The 22,030-nt window shown below is 35.8% G+C and overlaps 1 protein-coding gene across 2 annotated transcripts; it reads left to right on the top strand.

Annotated features, from left to right (window-relative positions):
* The first annotated feature begins 8,523 nt into the window (after window positions 1–8,523).
* On the top strand, window positions 8,524–19,397 carry LOC128530809 (tumor necrosis factor receptor superfamily member 14-like). 2 transcript variants are annotated; one of them, XM_053504946.1, is made up of 9 exons: window positions 8,524–8,656; window positions 10,272–10,678; window positions 15,282–15,407; window positions 15,512–15,667; window positions 16,210–16,297; window positions 16,503–16,672; window positions 16,761–16,804; window positions 17,016–17,044; window positions 18,465–19,397. In XM_053504946.1, exons 2-9 carry the CDS (start codon window positions 10,450–10,452, stop codon window positions 18,565–18,567), a joined length of 945 nt encoding a protein of 314 aa, XP_053360921.1. In that variant the 5' UTR covers window positions 8,524–8,656; window positions 10,272–10,449; the 3' UTR covers window positions 18,568–19,397. The 2 variants fall into 2 exon arrangements, with proteins under 2 accessions (XP_053360921.1, XP_053360922.1); XM_053504947.1 differs by having other exon boundaries at window positions 18,383–18,607.
* Window positions 19,398–22,030: the final 2,633 nt, after the last annotated feature.

The following is a 22,030-nucleotide window of genomic DNA, read 5'->3' as shown; positions in this document are numbered from 1 at the left end:
TCAGCTTGTGATACAAGTAGATTTTGAAACGTGATAGGATTTACTTTTTATACAGTAGATATGCTATTTTATACATATGCTATGCTATGTAATGGGCTTGTTCAAAGCTTTTGTAAGAATACGTAGCAGTTTTCAGATTAAAAGCTTTGTTAAAAATGATCTTCTGTGCCTAAAGAATATAATTTGCCAAAATAAGTTAAAAAAAGATATTTATCAAAAAATTTTGCCATGCATTTCTTCATATACACTATCTGAATTTGTATTTAAAACCAAGAGATGCTCTTAAGACAGAACCTAAAACTGAGTAAGATATGGATGAGTAGAAAACAAGCTCTAATGACGCAAGTAAATTGGTAAGATTAAAATTAAATCAGTGCTTTTTTACTATTTTATAAGCCTAGTTTAGCACACTAGGTTATTGGCTGAATATCTAACAAGCTCATATTACACTTACATTTGGGCATTTGGCAGACAGTCTTATCCAGAGCGACTTACAAAAGTGCTTAAGTTTTATATGACTTCAAATTCACTATCCTGGTGGCCAAGGACAAAACTGCTTTCTTTTTACACCTTCCTCATGTTGTTCTGAACGCCAAGTTATTACCCATTAGTTTGAACCAGTTTTAACTCGTAGCAAACATATCACATACAGGAAGAGATGTATTTCGTTTTCTGATGTCAGTCACTGATGTGTTCTCTGATGTCTCTTATTCTCTCTTTCATGGCTGTTACAATGCTTACCACTAGGGGAAGCTACTGTACTGTATAAGAATAAGACTGGCAGGAAGTGAGGTGCTTAGTGATCTCAGTACTTTTGCATGAGTTATTTAATTTGGCACACTTACAGACCTGACATGTTTGTCTCACAGTTAACCACTGCCAGATTTTTCCCTGCCAGTTGTTGATTATTGCTTATGTATCCCTTAAGTTGCTCAATAATATAAAGTTTCTACATATACACAAACATGCATTGTTATAAAGTTCATGCACCAAAGTTTGTTGATGTTATCATGACTACTATTTGTTTACTTCTTTTCAGATTGGAATATAAATTTTTTTAAGCATGCCTAGAACTAAAAGGGTTGAAGATAGGTATATTCCAATCTGAAAAAAATTAAACGAATGGAAGTTTGTCGATTGGTGAGGGGAGTTCAAGTCAAACTGGGACTTTTGTTTGTGCAGAATAAAAGAACACAGTTATAAAAGTAAAAACTACGTTTATTTCTCCATATAATCCCTTGCTACACTTATCCCAGTGTTTTACTAGTGCTTGGATACTGTACCATCAAGATAGAAAGCTTTTGCCTATGATCAGAGTGTCTCATTCAGGTCTAAAAGGCTGGCCTCCCAGGAACTCCTATAATGGCCCAAACATGTAGAAATGACTTTGAGCGAGGTCAGGACTGTACAGGGGATGTGGCTATAACTGCCAACCAAGTTCCTGTAATGTACAAGTGATGTTTGTGAAAGAGTGTTTGTACAGTTCCCACAGACAGATGCATCTTATCCACAAGCTGTTGACAAGTTATACATTGATTTTCAGGTATTAGGCATTCCACTCGCTGAATGTTCACATTCACATCTGAGCCAACCAGGCCGAGATCGTCATTCATGGACGTACAGCCTTCTTTAAAATGTTTACACCATTGAAATGTGTTTCTGTGGCTAAGAGTCTCATCACCACACTATGATCCAAGACTTCTGTAAATGTCAGTCAGTTTTGTGACTTCATTTAATAAAATTTCATCATAAGTCCTAGTTTTACTTGAACAACTCTCCTACTTCTCGCATGTCTGTGTATACTGTATGCAGCACCTTTAGCATATTGATCAAACAAGTTAGAATTAGGTAGAAATTCACTGCAAACACAAAGGGGCAGAGAAGAGTAAATAAACTCAAGGCCACAGAATCCTAGCAACCTTTAGCAGTATAAACATATCCCACTTCTCTCTTTTTTTGGTGTTGTTATAGCACTTTCTCTTTTGCTTATTAGTGTTTGTTTGGCTCCTAACAGCAGCTGCAAAAACAGGGATGGGCTGGTATTTGACCTCTAATAATACTAGCTCATACACACTGCACGATTTAGCTGACTGTTAATCTGAATAGTATTTATTTTTTAATAATTTATTTTAATCATCCTAAAGTTATAATCTTATGTTGATAAGATGCATGGTTACTTTTATAGTGATGGATTTTTAATAACTAAATGTCAGTAAAATATTTTACGAGTGGGTCATATGAACAGGGTTCTTAGTATCTTAAAATGTATTGTACCGTAGGTGTTTTAAAATGAATACATATTGTACACGGCGTATTTCAAGTCATGGACAAAAATACAGAGGAATGGTTTTATTACAAAACGTGTAACGGATTTGATGGCCGCGTGGCACCACAGACACACAGACATGAGGCGAGGTTTTTAAGGAGAGAGGAAGGCAGAGTAGACCCGTAATAATGATGGAATTACCAGCGCACAAGAGAGAAGTACTGTATCATTGGCTCAGTTGTGATCACGTGACACTCAGCAGACAAAGCGTAAACTGTACATTCTACAGTACTCATATATCAAGACCTTGCTCGTTTAAGTTAAAATTTACTTGCACTTGCAAAACACTCGCAGACCAAATAACTTGCAATTTAAGGTTCCACTTTATATATCAAACACAGCATTATCCTTGTGACTTGAGGAAAACATGCATAGAATATTTATCAGTTTGCAGTATTTTAGACATCTTTTCCAAAGCCTTTTACCCCAAAACTGTCAAAAACCATGCATCCCATTTTTCAGTGAAACCCTTTAAATATGAATTAAAGATTTCAAAAAGAAGACTGGACAGAAATAAAGCAGAATCTCAAGCAGGCAATGTTAGGATGGGACGCTTTCATTTCTACAATAATGCTACAGTTAGTAATTTGATGACCAGGTTGATGCAGATACATTAGTTCCAGCAATTATGATCGCTAGATATACTAACTCTTCCTGTAGGTCCATGCCTTGACTTGTTCTTAAGTAAGCTCCATAGTACAATGGGTGAGGCATTTACAAGAATTAGGAGTAAGCATAGTTCCATCTAATGAATGACTGACTTTCTATTACATCTCATAAAGATTACTGTAAGTCAACTTATACTGGCTCATTTTACAAACTACCAATGATAGCTACATAACAATCTTTCCTAAACTAGAGGTTGCTTTTTAAATTGATTTATAATAGACATTTACAATGATCTTATGTTTTAGTTGTTTATGTTACAAATGAATGTAAAAAATGTATTTGAATAAATAAACACAAGTTTTATTTATTTATTTTCTGATCATCCTGCACTAGAAATAATTAAACTATGAAACGAATCAATTTCCCCATTCATCTGCCTCATCTAATCAAATAGCGCTGTCCCTCTAATCACATCCTTATATGAATTGTAGACCATTACTGTGACCTGTTATCTGTTATCTTTTTATAAATATTTTAAAATGTATCTTGTGTAACCACTCTTATCAAAAGCTCTATTTTTTTTATTACTAATTACTTTTAAATTAAAAGATAAAGGTTTTATTTCGAGGCACAGCTTATGACAATCATAAGCAAATATAAGCCACCACCCAGCATAAAATATTTTTCTATATGTCCACAATGTCCTAACTTCCCTATTTCCTTATGTTTTTTTAATAAACTTTACAAAATATGTAAAAATAAATGTAAGAAAATATGTATATTATATTTATAATTAATTAGACAAAGTGACCAAAGCAATGTCTCATGCTCACTGAACCCCTCTTTAACAATTTGAGTCTGATGAATCCCAGTATTGTCATCTTGAAGTATTCAATTCAGTTTAATTCTGTTTAACTTTTATTTGTATAGCCATGGTCTATACAAATAACCATGGTCATTGTCACAAAGCAGCTTTGGAGCTTTCCACATATGGAAATGTGAGAAAATGTGTATGAATTGAAATTATCAGATTGCCCCTGATGAGCAAGCTAATAGCAAAGGTGGCAAGGAAAAACTCTTTGGGCTAATGGGAGGTAAGAGGAATAAACCTTGAAAAAAAAACAGACTCAACAGGAAACTTATCCATATTTGGGTAATAACAGATAGCAGGAGTTGTGTTGCAGTCATAATGTGTGTTAGTAGTGATGGGTCATTCACAAACTATGTGTTCTTTTTGAATGAGTCTTTAATGTGATTTAGAAGAATGAGTGGTCTTAGAGAGTGATTCGTTAATTTTCTACTGGGCACGCATGCACAAAGCATTGCTAATCCTCTGTAGGTTATGTACTGTACAGGAAACAGAAATTTGTACAGTAGTTATCATAAAATGTCCTTAGCTGCATTGTAGAATTTTTTATTACTAGAACTATAGCCAACATATGTGTATGTAGATGGGTTGGGGGTCTGTTTATTTAAAATGTAACATTTTATTTAGTTTTTGATCATCATTATGTGTTAGGCAACTGGAAGTGCAATATACAGTAACAGATAATGAAGTTAATATGGAGTCCAGTTAGTTATTGGAGGCTCAGGTAGACTGTAGGAAATTCCAGTGCTGAACTACTGAGTGACTGCAGTCACATATCGGAGAGTAGCTGTCTACATTAGCCTACCATCTTCATGCTAAAGTCACCAGTCACCAGTAACAACACACATCCTAAGCAGACCACATGAGACTCCAACTAAAAGTGGTTGGGAGGACGGGTCAGACAGGTCCAGAGGGAGTCTGGAATGCATGTGTAGCTCGACAGAGAGAGACAATGAGAGGGCGAGAAAGAGGAAGAAGGAAAAGAAGAGAAGGAGAAATAAAAGTGAGGTATGGAACATTTAATACTTTATAGATCAAAAATAGTATTATAAAATTGATGCAAAAATTTTACTAGGAGCCAAAGCAGTGTGGATAAGATAGGGGTGATGTGCTTATATCTTCTGGTTCTAGTAAGGACTCTCGCTACTGCATTCTGAACTAACTGAAGCTTGTTTATACGCTTAGTTGAACATTTACATTGACAGTAAACTGTTTCAATATCCAACCTTGAGTTGATAAAAGGATTGTCATGGCGTGCGCCAGTGATGGGCATGCGGCTGAATCTTTTGTTGCTCCTTGCTCACTCCATAGGCTCACTAGGGAAAGGGCACAAGGCTAATAAATAATGCAGTAGAACCTCGGATTACGAGCTTAATTCGTTCCGGAAGTGGGCTCGTATTCCAAAACACTTGTAAACCAAATTTAATTTTCCCATAAAAAATAATGGATAACTAAATTATTCGTTCTACAGCCCAAAATAATAAATATATAAAATAATTAATACAAAATATAAAGTAAAAATAAAACAAATTAACCTGCACTTTACCTTTTAAAAAAGTAATAAATCCCGGCAGATACTGTAAGTGTTTCCGTTTGTGCACGCAGGTGCTGTGTATGTGTTTGTAAGGCTAGAGTAAGTGGAGACTCTTGCTTTCAGCCCCTCGTGTCTCCCCTTTTTCATCTTAAACATTAAAACTTTCTCCTCTTGTTTAAAAATACACACACATTAACGGAAAGACTGTTGTTCTCTTCCAAATCATTTAAGCTTCTCCGCTTTATTTTAATGTTGCTCGAAGACCCAGCAGGGGAGACGATTCTGTAGCGCAAGAGAGAGAAAAACCATTGGCTCAGTTGTGATCACGTGACGCTCGGTGCCAAACAAGAAGCGCATGCGTGAAACATGATACTTGGTGCTCGTAAACCAAGACAATGCTTGTTTTTCCAGTCAAAACTTATTAAAAATCTTTGCTCGTAGTGCGGAACACTCGTAAACCGTGTTGCTTGTAATCCGAGGTTCCACTGTAATCTTTAATGGATCTTGGTCTTCCTTTGCATCATAAATAAAAGGCGGGTCATTTAGCTCAAAGTCCTGGAGGTCTACAGGGGAGAGTCACGACATGGATGCTTAAAATGCTGTTTGATCCGTTTGATCTTTGCATCGAGGACAGCACAATCTCCCGCAGCACTTTTACTTTCGTACAGAGCGACCTTTCATGATCCTGCTGCCAATGATGAAAAGGCCACTGTGTCTTCACATTAAAATTGACATCACGAGGGACTCGTGTGGCTGAGCCCAAGGGGAGCTGGGAGGGGCCGGTTGGCTGATTAGAAAAAAGGAGTCATTCAAGGGAGCATGCAGGAGCCACTGCCCACGCAGGCCCACTATGTCCACCGCCATGGCTCAACAGCCTCATGCCCGCATGCTAGCTAGGCATGCATGCCTGCCTCCAGACCCGCACGTTTAAACTACAGACTGATAACAAATAGGATCTGACCCAGCATAAGGCCGTTCCCTACATTCCTCCTACATTTTCTAATCTTTTATGATTCAGAAATATGCCTGAGTCATCGGAGAAGAAAAATCCATTTATGGGAAAAACTTGGTTCTTCAGTATATACAGCCAGTCAGCTGGCTGAATATTTTTGTTAACATAATATTGCTGAAACTAGACCAACAGAAGCAACCCCAGATCATTAAACTGCGCTCACAGCCCTGTCACTAGTCATGGTGGATGCATCACTTTATCCACCTCTCTTTATACTCTGATGTGCCAATCACTCTAAAACCAGGTAAATCTGGACTCAGATTGAAGCCTTTTTTCCTGATTATACTCAGAAAGTGGTTTTGTTAAGGCTACATAGCTGTTTAGTCCTAATCCCTTTAATTCACTATTAAATATAGATTTAAGTTCTTTAGGGTTTTTTTTTTACACAGTTTGATTTAATTAAATGTTTAACTGATCATCGATCATGATCATTCACTATTTCCTGACTACATTTCTTACTTAAAGATAATGGTTCACCACTATCCATGCAGGCTTTATTTAATGCATTGGACAGTTCTTACCCTATTTTAGTAGTTCCAGCAAACTCCTTAGTTGTTTTCTTTGCTTAATGAAACAGAGTAACATCTTTGCTATGAGCACAGAATATGTATTCTGACATGGCTGTTTAAGAAATGAGAAACTACTCACAGCATCAGTTAGAGTTATATACTGTTACTTGTTGCCAGCTGAAACATATTAACTATACAATGCATGGCTCCTGACTATTTGTTCAGCTAAATCCAGGTGGTGACTTTTTGAGGAAATTCTCAGGAAGTTTAACCTGCTACAGTCCTAGCCTGCCCTCTTATTAAATTTGCCATGTGCATTTCAATAACTGTCTGGTTTGGCTCAGGTTAAAATCAGACATCAGAAGACTACAAAGGCCGGTGGGGACTGCTAAAAGGATTATCGGTGCTCTCCTGCCCAGAGTGAAGAAAATCACTTTGGACCCCTTACACCCTTTAAACCTTTGCTGTCTGGTCGAACACCAGGACAGCCAGACACAAAAACTGTTTCAAACACAAGAAAAGAACTATCTCATGAACAGTTACATTTTCTCCCCACTGAGCAATCAAAATACATACAATATTATTATGTGCAATAGGTGCAATACTGTGCAATACCACTAATATTTATTTGATAATAAGGTTGGAGTGGATGCCCCGTGTGTCTCTTTGAGATGCGTCCAGTGTCTGGGGGTGGTTTCACTTTACCATGAAAACGTTTCTGGCTTGGAGTGATGTTGACAGAGGGTTCTCTGAGGACTTGACTTGAGTGTAGTTGCTCGATAGTTCAGGACTTGAATTTCCTACGAGTCTACCTAAACCGCCATTAACAACCTAGACTCCATATTAACACCAATTAACATCAACTGTTATAGCTGAACTGCCTGCCACCTAACACACAGTATTATAGTATGAATACATACTATAGTAGTATAGTACATAGTATGAATGCGGGTTCCCTGTTGAGTCCGGTTTCTCTCAAGGTTTCTTCCTATTGCCATCTCAGGGAGTTTTTCTTGCCACTGTTGCCCTCGGCTTGCTTATCAGGGACAATCTAACTATTTTGATTGATGCACATTCACATTCCATACAAACTTAAATAATTCCCTTTGTGTCAAGCTGCTTTGCGACAATGAACATTGTTAAAAATGCTATACAAATAAAATTTAATTAAAAAAATTATATACAGTATGTATATGTATAAATTAAATAATACTATACATCCCATTCAATTTCTTGTTAATTTTATACTATATATATATATATATATATATATATATATATATATATATATATCGTGTGCTTGCCTCTGGAAGCTTGTGACCACACAAACTAGTTGTGCAAACGTTACTTCCCATTAAAGCTCCTTATGATTCTTTTTCATGGCCAGACAGTGTACAGTATGTGCTGATAATCTCTCTCTCTCTCTCTCTCTCTCTCTCACTCACACGCGTACGCACAACTAATGTAGTAATATAACTCCAATACGGGGTTTTATTATTATTTATATTATTATTATTATTATTTCTAACTTTTTTAAGTAAAATTAACTGCACAGTTAAAACCATCTGATGTGTCATAAGACTATGGTTAACTCATATGACTGCTGACTGCGTTCCTTTCTCTTTAAGGAGGGGAAGACCAGGGCTGCACAGGAGGCAGTATAATCACACACACACACACTATAATCTAAACTGTTCAGGTATAGCTGGATTTTACTCCGTGTCGATTCACCGTTACTCCTTAACCACATGAATGTTCATTGTCACAGCGGGAGCGGAATCTGCTCAGGCGACACGGGGTAAGAAACGTGTGTGTGTGTGTGTGTGTGTGTTTTCCGTCTGTGTTGTAGAACATATACTCGTTGTGTAGTGAGTGACGTGGCTAAAACAGCTGTCACACCTTGGCGAACATTATTCGACTATTTTCCTGTAATCGTTATTGTTGAAGGATTGCCATTACCAAGTATACAGTCACTTAAAAAAGAAGAAGTGTCAACATTGTATTGTAATTTGTAAGAAATATATATATATATATATATATATATATATATAGGGGGTAATTTAACACTGTGTGTGTTAATCCAACACTGGGAAATTTTATGTTCTCCAATATAACCATTTACTTTTATTTTCACTATTTGTCAAGATGTTTCTTTTACTTTCTATTTCCAAGAAGTTCCCAAAACTAGTCCAGTGTAGTTGTACAGACAATCACATAGCCTAATATAAGACGGAATCCAGTAGAAGATTTCACTTAAAGAATGGTCTAGACCTTTCATATATCATGTATCTACAATGACATCATTCACAACAGCAGACAGCAGAAGTACCGTGGCTTAGTGATTAGCACTTTCGCTGTACACCTCCAGGTTTCGGGTTTGATTCCTGCTTCGAGTCTGTGTGAGGGAGTTTGTTCTCCCCGTGTTTGGTTTGCTTCCTCCAGGTGCTCTAGTTTCCTCCCACAGTCCAAAGACATACGGATTAGGTGTTTCATAATTGCCCATAGTGTGTATGTGTTTATGCGCATCAAAGCGATTAATTGGCCCTCTGTCCTGGGTGTACCCCGTCTCGTGCCCTAAGTCTCCTGGGACAGGCTCCAGGCCCCCCGTGACCCTGTCAACAGGATAAAGCGATATAGACAATGAGGCAATGAGTGTATGTCATTCCCTAATGATTATCTGATTACCTTCTGGATTACCTGTTGCTTTGTACACAAAGAGTAACTTAGCAGTTGATAAACACTGTATGTTGTGGTGGACTTTGCAGCTTGTTGAAAAGAGAAGCAGAATGTAATAATGGATGAAGAAGGTAATTAAGATATTAATTGGCAGAAATTTGATTTGTGATCATAACATGATTACGTCATATGGTGTACAATAATGTGATTCCGTTTGGATTTGGGTCATTTGTTTGTGATAATGTTCATTCAGCTCATTCAGTGCTTCTATTTAGTGATACAGTGATTTACACTCTGTAAATGTGCAGGTAAATAACGTTGACATTTCAATCAGTTTTGTGCTTGAATCTCAAATAGCATAAAAAGGAAAGCTAGTGTGCTATGTAATGTGCACATTTCCTTTTCCCATAGACCAAGTAGTTAATGTTGTAGCTCAAGAAACACTATTTGGACGGTTTACAGGCAATTTGTAATGACTTGGAGGTCTTGGAATTTCTAAGGACAAAATAATGTATAAAATGTCATAATGTTCTTAGATGTGGTTTCTATGTATGTAGTTATTTAGAATGTCAAGGATTCTTGTACATTTCTTCATAAATGAAAGTGAAAGGTTGAAGTGTAAGTAAGTTTATCAGTGAAATGTTTACCAGTTAATCCAGCATAAATTTTCTGTAATGATTTTTATGTCATAATCATAAATGTTACAGTCATTTTAAAATCTCATGCTTTCTTTTCAGATCCTGCTCCCAAATGGAAACGCATACCATGGGACCTGTACTTTTAATTCAGCAATTCAAAATCATGAGATGCATAAGAAGAACAGTCTAAGATTGGATATAGGTTTTACATTTTGGAGTTGAATACCCGAAGAAAACTGGCTGCAGTGGGATAGAACTTTCCTCTATGTGCTAATTGATGAAAATAACACTGGGAGATATGAAGTGTGGGGAGGAAACATTTCTTTATTTTTTTCTCCATTACAAAGGAAAAACTGTACCCCCCAGCACTTTAAAGATGGCATACCGTTTGAAGTATTCATTTATTGTTGCCACTACTTTCCTCCTAAATATTGATCTGTGTTATTGCGCTTGTGCCCGAGCTGAATATGAGATAAATGGAGAATGTTGCCCCATGTGTGCACCTGGTAAGTCAGAAGACTTTGAGATAATATATAGATATGGTACAGTTCAGGGAAATGGTTTACATATATTTCCTTAGATTAAAGATATTTAAACTTGGTACCAGAACATTTCCTACGGTAAGTCAGGGTATGGACTTCTGTAAGAGATCATATTAAAATAATATTTTAGAGATATTTCAACTTTAACAATTTACATTTGCCATTATTTTCCTCAAGCTCCTCACAAGAGGACATATTAATGCTTATTGTACAACAAGATATTATACATAGACTTATTGAAGACAGTACATAAGACAGTAAGTTACCCGCTGTAAACGAGTTAGTGTGTTGGATGCAGGGAAATGAGCAGGTGGGAAGACCTGAACAACTTTCTTATTGCCAGACAACTGGGTCAGAGCATTTCTTTACCAGTAAGGCCTGTGAGGTAATACCGCTCAGCAGTGGTCAGTAATTACTAAGTCATAAAATACCAACACGGTATTGAGCAAGAGATAGGATGTTGATTAATCCGACTAAGCATGTGTGGTATTTGCTGGAACAATGTCTGGAAGTCTAACAAGTGGTTTTGTTATGGCTAAACAGCTGTTTAGTGCTAGTCCTGCAAGTTCTCATCACACTGTGTACGTATGGAAATGCTCTTACTTTCGCTAAAAAAAAATACAGTGATTTTATGTAATGACATTTTTTTTTTGACCATTCAACTTCACCAAGTGTTTAAGTGCTCTCCATTCATGATTTATTTTTTGTGTCAGGTATAAATGTGTTAACACAGTTCAAATCATTTAAAATCTCCTTAGTTGTGTTCTTTGCCTGAAACAGCCCAATGATTTGATCCTTCTGAAATGGCAACTTTTTTTTTTAGATGTTACTTTGGTATAAATCCCTACCTAAATATTTCTACAGACCAAGTAGTCATGGCAGCAGTCTTTCCTAATGACAGTGGCTTCTTTCAGCATGATAATGCACTGTGCCACACTGAACAGATTGTCCAGGGATTATTTGAGAAACATAACACAGAGTTCATTGTGTTCACAGGGCATCTGTGGCATGTACTGGTCAAAAGGTCAGGTCTCCATAAAGACCTTACAACAGTGTTTAAATCATTTGCTGCTAATATCTTGGTGCAAGAGAACACAAACATTCAGAGGTTTTGTGAAGCCTATGTCTGTATATGTCAGAGGTATTTCTGGCTGCATTAGGGGTACCTACACAATATTAGACAGGGTAATTTAATGCTATGGCTGGTCTGTGGTTATACCAACCTTCAACTTTAAGTTTTTATTTATCATGGCCTAATCAACAATTGTGTGGTCTTGTTCTAACGATGGCCGAGAAGTGCAAACCAAAATATCAAAACCGAAAACAAAAGAACAAATTTAACAAAATGAAAACAAGTCAACAAGACTGGAAACTAAATAACAAATTCAAAATCGAAATTACAAAACGAAAGACAAAATAACAAAACCAAATACAATATAATAGATCAGAAAACACAACGACATACAGTATCCAGAAACTAAATACAAAATGAGAAAACACAAGGACAATTCACTCAAACTGGAAAAGGTAGGTATAGATTCTTATTGCTGATTGAATGAGACACCTGTAACTCAAGACATACAACAAGCACTATCAAGTGAAGTCAGAATAATTTTTAAAGCACATTTAAGACAACTTAGTTGACCGAAGTGCTGTATAATCCTAAAATACAAAAATGAATCCTTAAATAAAAATACATCGAAATGTCAGTGTGGCTGCAGTACTTCATATATACATACTATATTTTAAATGAAAGATGTCTCATCCAATCAGCGCTAAAAATCAACAAGACAAAAAAGGTCGGTGTGGTTTGTGAAGACATCCTGACCACTGATTAGACGAGACATCTGCCACTAAACATCAGCAATAAGAATTTCATTTTCAAACCACACATAGGCATGTTGATTCTCTCCGCTGATTGGACAAGACATCTGTCACTCAAAATACACAGGAAGTACTGCAGCCACACAGACATTTAGATGTATTTTCATTTAAGGATTCTTGTCCTCTGTAAGAATTTTTTTTAAGAAAGCATGCCTAGTGAATGTTCCAACCCAATTGGAAATTTTTGGCCATATGGAGATGTTTGGGCATTATACACAGCATTATTTTGGGCAAAAAACAGATGCGCCATTTGGCCTCATACCAACTGTCAAGCATGGTTGTGGTGGGGTGGTGATTTGGGCTTGTTTCGCAGCCACATAAGCAGTTATAGAAACAAAGTTGAACTCTATGTTTATGTTAGAATTTTATTGTTACATGGTGCAGATTGAAGAGCCGCACCACGAGATGTAATATTTATAAGGGCCCCTGAAATGGTCAATGAGAGAGAGCTTATGACAGGCACGGGAAGACCCTTCTATTTTGAGATAGCGTGGGATTATTAATTAAGAACTAATAAGAACTAAAATGAACTAAAATAAGAACTAAAATGTCTACCCCTCTCCACGGGGTAGCAGCCTGCGGATCTGCCCATTCTAAACCGTGCAGAGGATTTTTGTATTAGACACTTGTGTACAATTATACACAAGTGTGTACGATTATAATACAGAGCTCCAATCACAAATGTTTAAAGCCCCTATCACAGAGCTGGGTATGACTCATAATCTAGGCAAATTGATTTTAAAACGAAGGCAAAACTGGAGAGGGGATGAGGGTGTTTTGCTTGCAGAGGAGATTGTATGATGTTACGAGATAATTAAAGTAAAATTCTGCCCTACTTTAAAGATTAAAACTAAGTAGAATTTTAATGAAAGACTACGAGGGAATATTAGAGAAATTTTGAGGTACAATCAAATTTGGTTACAAAAATCCTGCCAGCACTTTTTTTCTATTAGTTTGTTATATCTGTGGCTCAAAATATAATTTGAAGAATAAAATATATGTATAAGAACTAATAACACTTTTGGGTTTCTGATAATTACTTCAAAGATTGACTTCACAAACCTACTTCTTGACAAAGGGTAGACTGCATTATCTAATGATCTTGACTTTGCTGGCCATTGATAAGTGCTTACGTTTGCCAGATTCTAGATACATTGTGTACTGTATAATCAACCATGTGCAACCTAATCTACCGGCAAAGACCAGGATACAAAAAAATCAAGGATTAGCAAGAAGCATGTGCTGTCATTCTGTATTTAGAAGCATTTGCACATAGACTTGGTACCTCATGTGGTTGGTTGTATGCTACACATAATGAATCTTTGGATGGAGGCTGAGAGATGAGGATAGAAAGTGTAATCTTCTTTGCTTACTTTGCAGGGTCAGGTAACACCAACAATACTTGTGGGTGCAGTTTGGTTGCATTTTAATTGCATTGGTAAATAAAGGAGCTGCAGATAAAGTAGAATAGCTTCAGCTGAAACAGGATATGCCCCAATAAGGGGTGCAGCACCATAAAGAATTGTTTTTGCCATGACGTCAAGGTTGGCCTTCTTTCCTTGTTTAGCTCAGCTGAAGCTATTCTACCTCTATCTGCAGCCCCTTTATTTACTAATTTATTCATAATTCATTTTTCATTTTTTAGTGTTTATTTATTTTAATGTCAAGGTTTTTTTTTTGAAGGATTGCTGGGATTTGCTAACATGCTTTGCATTAAAAAAGTATGTATGATGTCATGAAGATATGAAACAAGGTTGAAAGCATTAAAAAGACAGAGCAGAGAAATTTTTATTAGTAGGGTGCACAGTCATATTCTGGTTCGACTGAAGGCTCTAGTGCACATGCACAGACATATTTTTAAAAATGGGGTTGGCCAATCAAAAGTCTGAAAAAAAAGGTTCTTTCTAAGTACGTCACTCTCTGATATCAAACATCTAATTTGCCACGTGACATTTAATTTGCATGACTCACCATGGTACTGACCAAAAAGGCTTATCTATGGTTTCACTCTGTAACTATTCACTTCTCATAAGAGTGTAATATGTGTACAAAGTCGAATTAAATCTCAATTAAACTCAGTGACCTTTACTGGTGTTGCAATATTTATTGTAGGAGGTTATTGCAATACAGTACATCATTTCTTGTTTTTGCTGCCTTATAACAAATGCATACCCGTTCTACATTTGGGCTTAAAGCTATAAAAGTTGTCCCACACTGTTGTTTCCTAAGTCAAGTCAAATTTGTTTTATTGTCTTTTAAAGCATATAGGTACAGTGTACATAGTAAAACAAAACAACATTACTCAAGGACTGTGGTGCTACTGTACATAAAACAACACATTCATTCATAAGACTACACATATCTAAAAATGTGTAGTCTTATGAATGAAACATTAAAAGGACCATAAACCATAAACTATAAGTGGACAAGTGCAAGCATGTGCAAACAGTGCAAGACATCATAGGACAATGTGCAATACAAGAGGCACAGTTAAAAACAGGGCATTACCAACAAGTACAAAGTTCTAATGTGGGTAAAAGTAGAAAACAATGAATTAATGCCATTCATGCAAAAAGTGCGCTATCTTTAGTGCATTCAGTCAGGGTTCCAAAATGCATAGTTGGACTGAGTTAAACATAATGAAAACAATATTTGACCTCTACACCTTTAACATATTTTTCAGGAACCCGGGTTTATAGGCATTGCACTGAATATATCAGCACAACTTGTGTGCCGTGTGTTGATGCAACTTTCACATCTGAGCCCAATGGCCTTCCAAATTGCTTCATCTGTGCAGTGTGTGATCCTGGTAAGTTTGTCTTATGTAAGAAATCTTTATTTTATACACATTACTTTAAATATATATTGAGTATGGGTCAAAAATAAATTGTTTTTGATTTGTGTTAATTACAGGGCAGGGTTTGAAAGTAAAAACAGCCTGTACACAGACTTTAAATACAGTTTGCGAGCCACTGGAGGGATTTTACTGTACTAACAATGAAAAAGAGAGTTGTACACAAGCTGTGGAACACACGAAATGCAGCCCGGGACAATATATCAAGCAGAAAGGTTGGTGTAATGTCATGTGATGCCTAATCCCTGAAAAATCAATGGATAACTTGTCACCAGTTGTCATGAAAGAGGCATCTTTCTGTAGGAACTGTACTCATGAACATTCTTGAATGCCATTTGCACAATAAAGGAACTTGGCTTGGAGTTATTGCCACATCCCCCATATAGTTCTGACCGAGTGAGTTTCACAAGTTTAGGCCATTGAAGGAGCTTCTGGGAGGCCAGCGTTTCGGATGTGAAGCAGGCAGTCCAATCATGGCTCTGGTTTACTCTAAAAACTTTCTACCTTGATGATATCCAAGCTCTAGTAAAACTTTGGGATAAGTGCATTAGTGTAGCAGAGGATTATATAGAGAAATAAAGGTAATTTTTACTCTCACGACTGTATTCTGTTATCCTATACAATCAAGTAACGGTTTGACTTGAAATCGCCCTATCTGCTATGTGCTGTAAATGTTACACATTTAAACTGAATAATTTAGCCGCAAACACCATGATTATTTACTTTGAGTGAGCAGAAGTCATCTTTTTTTTTGCAGGAACAGCAGATAAAGATGCAGAATGTGCTGGATGTAAAAATGGGACCTACTCTGAAGGTTCACAGGAAATTTGCAAACAACATACAAAGTGAGCGGTAGCTTGACTAAATCACTGAATAAATAGTGAATATCGGTTGTAATTTGTACATAAATTATAATTAAAATATAATTTTACAGATTTACAGATCTTAAACATATGCAAAACAATGTACATGCGTGAAGACCAGAGAATATATTTTAGAAACTGGTTAGGCCACTGATGAACGAATACTATCTGGATTCTTTTTTAACAGATGTGAAGATTTGGGACTTACAGAAATAAAACCAGGAACAACTATGTCTGATGTGGAGTGTGGAAGTAAAATTCAAGTGGCCCTAATAGCTGGGATTATAATTTCCATCGTTGTTGTGGCTGTAGCACTAGTAATACTTTTCATTAGACATAAGATTGGAAGACATGCAGGTAAAGGTTTTGTACTAATTAAACAAAAAAGATTACATTACAAGAAGATACTAATAAAATGATTTTCCACTATGTGCTTTTAAATCAGTGAGGAATCCAGAGACAGAAACAGGTGTAGACACTAGAGAACCTGTAAGTGTAAATAGTTAGTGTTAACACAAATACTGTACAGTATAATGAACTAATAAGAAAATTGTAAAACAAATTTAATAAAACATTAACATGTTATGAAATGTATTGATAATTTATTTAAAATATATAGAACTAACCTAATATAAGAATTTATAATTATTCAAAATTTGTCTGTATGAAATGGAATTAAAATTAGTTTTTTCTCTTGAAGGGATCAGCGAGACCATTTCTCCGACCCAGGTAAGGGTTATGCTACAAACATGTCTTTTTATTAGAGCTGAACACAAAATTAAATACAAAAAAATATTTCCATTCATATTCATTATTTGATTATTTTAATTAAGTAAAATTTTAAAGAGACATGCTAGCTGCAATTGTACAATATAAAAAGTTTTACTACAGTGGAACCTTGGATTGCGAGCATAACTTGTTCCAGAAGCATGCTTGCATATCAAAACCCTTGTAATTTCCCCATAAGGAATAATGAAAGTTTAGATTACTAATTCCCAAACAATAAAGACATATAATAAATAATTAATATAAACATAAAGTAAAAAGAAAGCCAATTAACCTGCATCCCGACAGATAAGTGTTTCCGTTAGTGTTCCGCACGAGCTGTGTATGTGTGCGTGTGTGTGTTTGTGCGCGTATGCGCTGTGTATGTGTGTGCATGTGTGTGAAGCTAAAGTAAGAGGAGAGGAGGAATGACACCCTCCTCTCTCCCTCCTCTCATCCTACACAGAAACCACTCTGCGACTTTCACACACACACACACACACACACAAACGGAAACACTGCCTCCACAAGAAATATAACAAGAAACATCTTTGACACTCAAGTGTGTGCACAAACTAAGGGAATCACTGCTGTAAAGGAAAAATTTAACAAATGAATCTGCACTTTACCTTTGAAAAGAATCGCAACAAAGCAGTGTTTCCATTAGAGTGTGTCTGTGTGTCTGTGTAAAAGTTGGCCCGAACAGAAGTCCCCCCCCCCTCTAAAATAAGAGAAGTGTGTGTGAAGGTGTGATGAGAAGGGGTGTGTGTGTGAAGGCGAGTGGGGGAGGTAAGGGGCACGCTGTCCACTGATGCGCACACACACATTAAAGGAATCAGTGCAAGCTGACACAGAGAGAGAAAGAGGAAGAAAGAAAATTAATTTTAAACCTCTCTAATGAGTCTTGCTTTTCCTTTTACGCCCGCATACAAGTGTGTTACAATAAACAGTACATGCGTGCTGTACACACACACACACACATACACACACACAAAAAAAAATAAAATAAAAAATGCTTTACGCAAGGTCACAGTGTTATAGTAAACAATACATGTGTGCACGGATGTTGATTATACAGTGAGAGACGCATCAAAACCAGTAGCGCCTGCGTGATACATGATACTCGGTATGCGTAAACCAAAACTTGATCATTTTTCAAGTCAAAATTCATAAACAAATTTGCTTACCTTGCTGGACACTCTCAAACCGCGTTACTCGCAATCCGAGGTTCCGCTGTACTCCTTTTCATTATTATAATTAATCAATAGTATTGTAATTTATTTTCAATCATTCTCTTGGCAGTAAATGGTTAAACAATGCACAACCCTTTTGGACTTAGTTTTAGCCCTTGTGACGTCCCCTCATATCCAGTTTTATTATCCAGAACAGCACACCATGGACATACAACTGTGCCAGAGTATATTTCTTACTGTGGAACTAGAAAGCATTGTCCTAATAAAAGAGGAACAGTTAAATGCCAAAGTTGATGGACTTTGTGAATGGACAACATTAAACAGACAAGATCCCTTGTCTGGACATCGCTGCACTCATCAGAACCATGGTTTCATCACCCAGGTCTGCTACTTAGTAATACTACCAGTGCTGCATACCACATTCCCATAAAGCCTTAAACTTGACTCAACCTGCCTTTTTTTGAAGAAAGAAATGAGACAGCCATTGCTACAAATGGATTGCTACAATGATAATGCAATGACTTTTTCTTTTCTGATTAGAAGAATCATTTACTCAGGCCCGTAGCCAGCCTAGTGCAAGGGGGGGTCCTTTTTTTTAAAAAAGTGGCCCTTTTTTCTTAGTACTTTGTATTTGACCGTTTACTCATTTTGTATTTCATTTTGAGGATGAAATACTGCATTTTAGTGACATGTGCTGGATTAGCTTGTCTGCTGGTATCATAATGTGCATGCTTTTAATGCACCAAAAATATTTACTACAATGTTGTCAAATTGCTTATCAAGATCACGTGCGACTTTTTTCACTTCAAAAACACACCCACACACACACACACACACACACACACACACACACACACACACAGTGTTCAAAAGTTTAAAAACCACACTAACAACAGAATACATTTAAGGAATTTTTACTGGAATATTATTAAACTACAAATTCAACTTCTCTCATCAACACGCTCTCTCATTTCTTTGTCTTTGCCTCTTCACTTTATTGAACTTATATAAAATATATTTAATATTCAACGAATTGTTATTCATATAGTCTATTAATTAGGCGAAATATAATAAAATATGTTAAATTCAACCTTTAAAATCCCAGTCATATAGCATAATTCAATCTTTATTGGCATGTCGAGCATTTACAGTAGGCTATCATTTACATTCAGAACATGAAGTAAAGACATCGAAATGAGGAATATAAACAAATATAAAAATATTACCAATAATTATCTAATAATAATAATATACAAATATTACGGGGAAAAGACGATCAGTTAATGTACTTACAAGACTGTGGGATGGATAAAAACTATTTTTTGTGGGCTTATTTTATTTTATGTTTTATGTAACAATTATTCATGATAAACTTTATTCGAATGCTGTCTTATAGACACTAGACAGCATCGCCTATGGTTAATAGAATAATTTAATAAATTTACTAATTTAATAGAATAATTTATTAATTTAAAATAAAATGTTAATAAATCCTAACATTATGCATGGTCAAGCAGGCTTTCTTTTTTTTTTTTTGATAGATTAACATTATTTAACATAATAAATTCACAGATCCATCAGATAGGCTACTGTCTGTTAATGTTTATTTAAGATGTTACAGACTTGTCATAGCCATTCAGACTGCTCAAGAAAAGGCACAAGAGAACTATTCTGTGTGTGATGTGGGGTTGACGATTAGCTACCACTTAACTAGCGTTAGCAATTTGATCTTGAGGTAGTAACAGACTTACTCTGTTTAACTCTGTCTTTTTGAACATATGTTCAATATTCTGCGATAATGACGCTGCTGCCTGCTTTCTCTTCCGTCTCTCCTGCTCTTTTCGACCCATATTATACACCGCTGGATGCCGCCGCACACTTTAAAAAACGTCAGTTGCTGTGCAGGTTTGTCACGTCGCGTTTTTTTTTTTTTTTTTGTAAATTGTTTCGTAATAAAGTGTTATTTTAAATAATGCCCAACAATTTTAATCTGTCTCAAAAAAAAAAAATAATAATAATAATAATAACAAAAAATTCTGGACCTTTGGCAGTGGGGGGTGGGTCGTTCGAACCACCCGAACCCCCCCTGGCTACGGGCCTGTTACTAATGACGTGTTTCTTCACTAATCACTTAATCAGGAAAAATTAATATATTTTCTTTAACACAATAAAATTATTCTACAATATAAAAAGTAAAACAAAAAATATTATTAATACTTAATGCTTGTTTAAAACAGTTGGAGTGTGTATTGGTCATTTACACTATCAGTAGGTTTTGCCACAATAAGGAACCACATACAAGGAAAAACACCTGATATTCCACTTTAAAATGTAGAAGTGGATCAGTGATAATTTGATGATAATTTCAGGGGATTTTGTAAAGTAGTAAAATATTTTAACCTAAAATTTCTCCCATGTGCATGAGGTTCAGGCTTGGCCATGAACAGAGCTTTCAACAATATATTTCGAATATATTCCAATCATATTTCAGAGTTAAGGAATTTTATACATTTCACAGTAGCATTTGTGTCTAAAAGTTTCATTAAAACTAATTATTTCCCTGTCAATTGCATTAACTGTCAATTTATTACTGTCTAAAAAACACAGGTCAATTTTTTATAGCTAATTTATTTATGCAATTTGTTGATAAGACATGATTTATAAGACCAATGCACTATAACCTGTAAACTGTGTATAATATACTTTAATACTCTAATATCCAGTATCCACACTGATTCAAATCCGTTATCATATTGATGTGTTCACAAATACAAAAGAAATACTAGGTCACTCTGAGACCACTTGTTAAACCGAAGCAAACAAAGTGTAGAAACATCCTCTATTCACTTCCCTTTTAAATTCCTTTGTTTTTAGACTGAGACGAAAAGCCAGAATATCCTCAGAATAGCCTCATGTTCTTTCCGAAACGGCCACTCAGTTCTCACACGTCTGTTTCTTTCCACTGGTACAGTATGTTCCAGTATCTCATTTAGTTATTTCTGTATTTCATTTTCGTTTTTTATTAACTGTAACCGTGCATTTTCTCTGTATTTACCGGTAATTTGAGCCACAATCTACTTCTCAACTCAGCTACAAAAGCAATGAGGGGAAAAGGGTCTTAAAAAAGGGATTATTGTGTGACACAACAAGGCATACTGTACATTGTTTTCCCAATGCACCAAGAAACTAGAAATACAACCCTACAGTATTTGGAGCACCTCCTGAGAACTAAGCTTATTTTTAGGACATGTACATCTGATCCAGGTCAAAAGAAAAAAAAAACAGAATGGCTGAAATGAGCTTTATGTAATCCAAAACCCTAATGGAAGAAGTGTTAGATGTCAGTGCTTTGTATCACTCAGGATGTTTCCGGCACATGAGAGTCTTGGGGAAAGACTTTCTGGTTCCTCCAATGGATTATAAACTGCATTTTGTGGCTTATTAATTAAAAGAGAGAGAAATTTATAGACAAGACTGTAATCAGCTGTTTATATTTATATTGACTGGCTAAATGTTAGTCTTGAGCACCAGTAAACAAATTAAAAAAAAAATGGCTTAGTCTTAGGTATCACATTATCTTTATTTATCATTACAAATTTTGTTATACTGTATATATTTATCATATCTGCATTATTATATAAAAAATACTATTTCTAAACATACCTTAAAAATAAATAAATAAATAAATTTGCAGAAAAACCTTTGATTTAACCTTTGTTTTAATATGGAAAAAATAATGTAGGCTTTTGGGCTTTGC

The sequence above is a fragment of the Clarias gariepinus genome, chromosome 9 (genome assembly GCF_024256425.1).
Source record: "Clarias gariepinus isolate MV-2021 ecotype Netherlands chromosome 9, CGAR_prim_01v2, whole genome shotgun sequence".
Taxonomy (NCBI): domain Eukaryota; kingdom Metazoa; phylum Chordata; class Actinopteri; order Siluriformes; family Clariidae; genus Clarias; species Clarias gariepinus.
The sequence above is the reverse complement of the archived record's forward strand: the minus strand, read 5'-3'. Positions and strand labels throughout refer to the sequence as shown.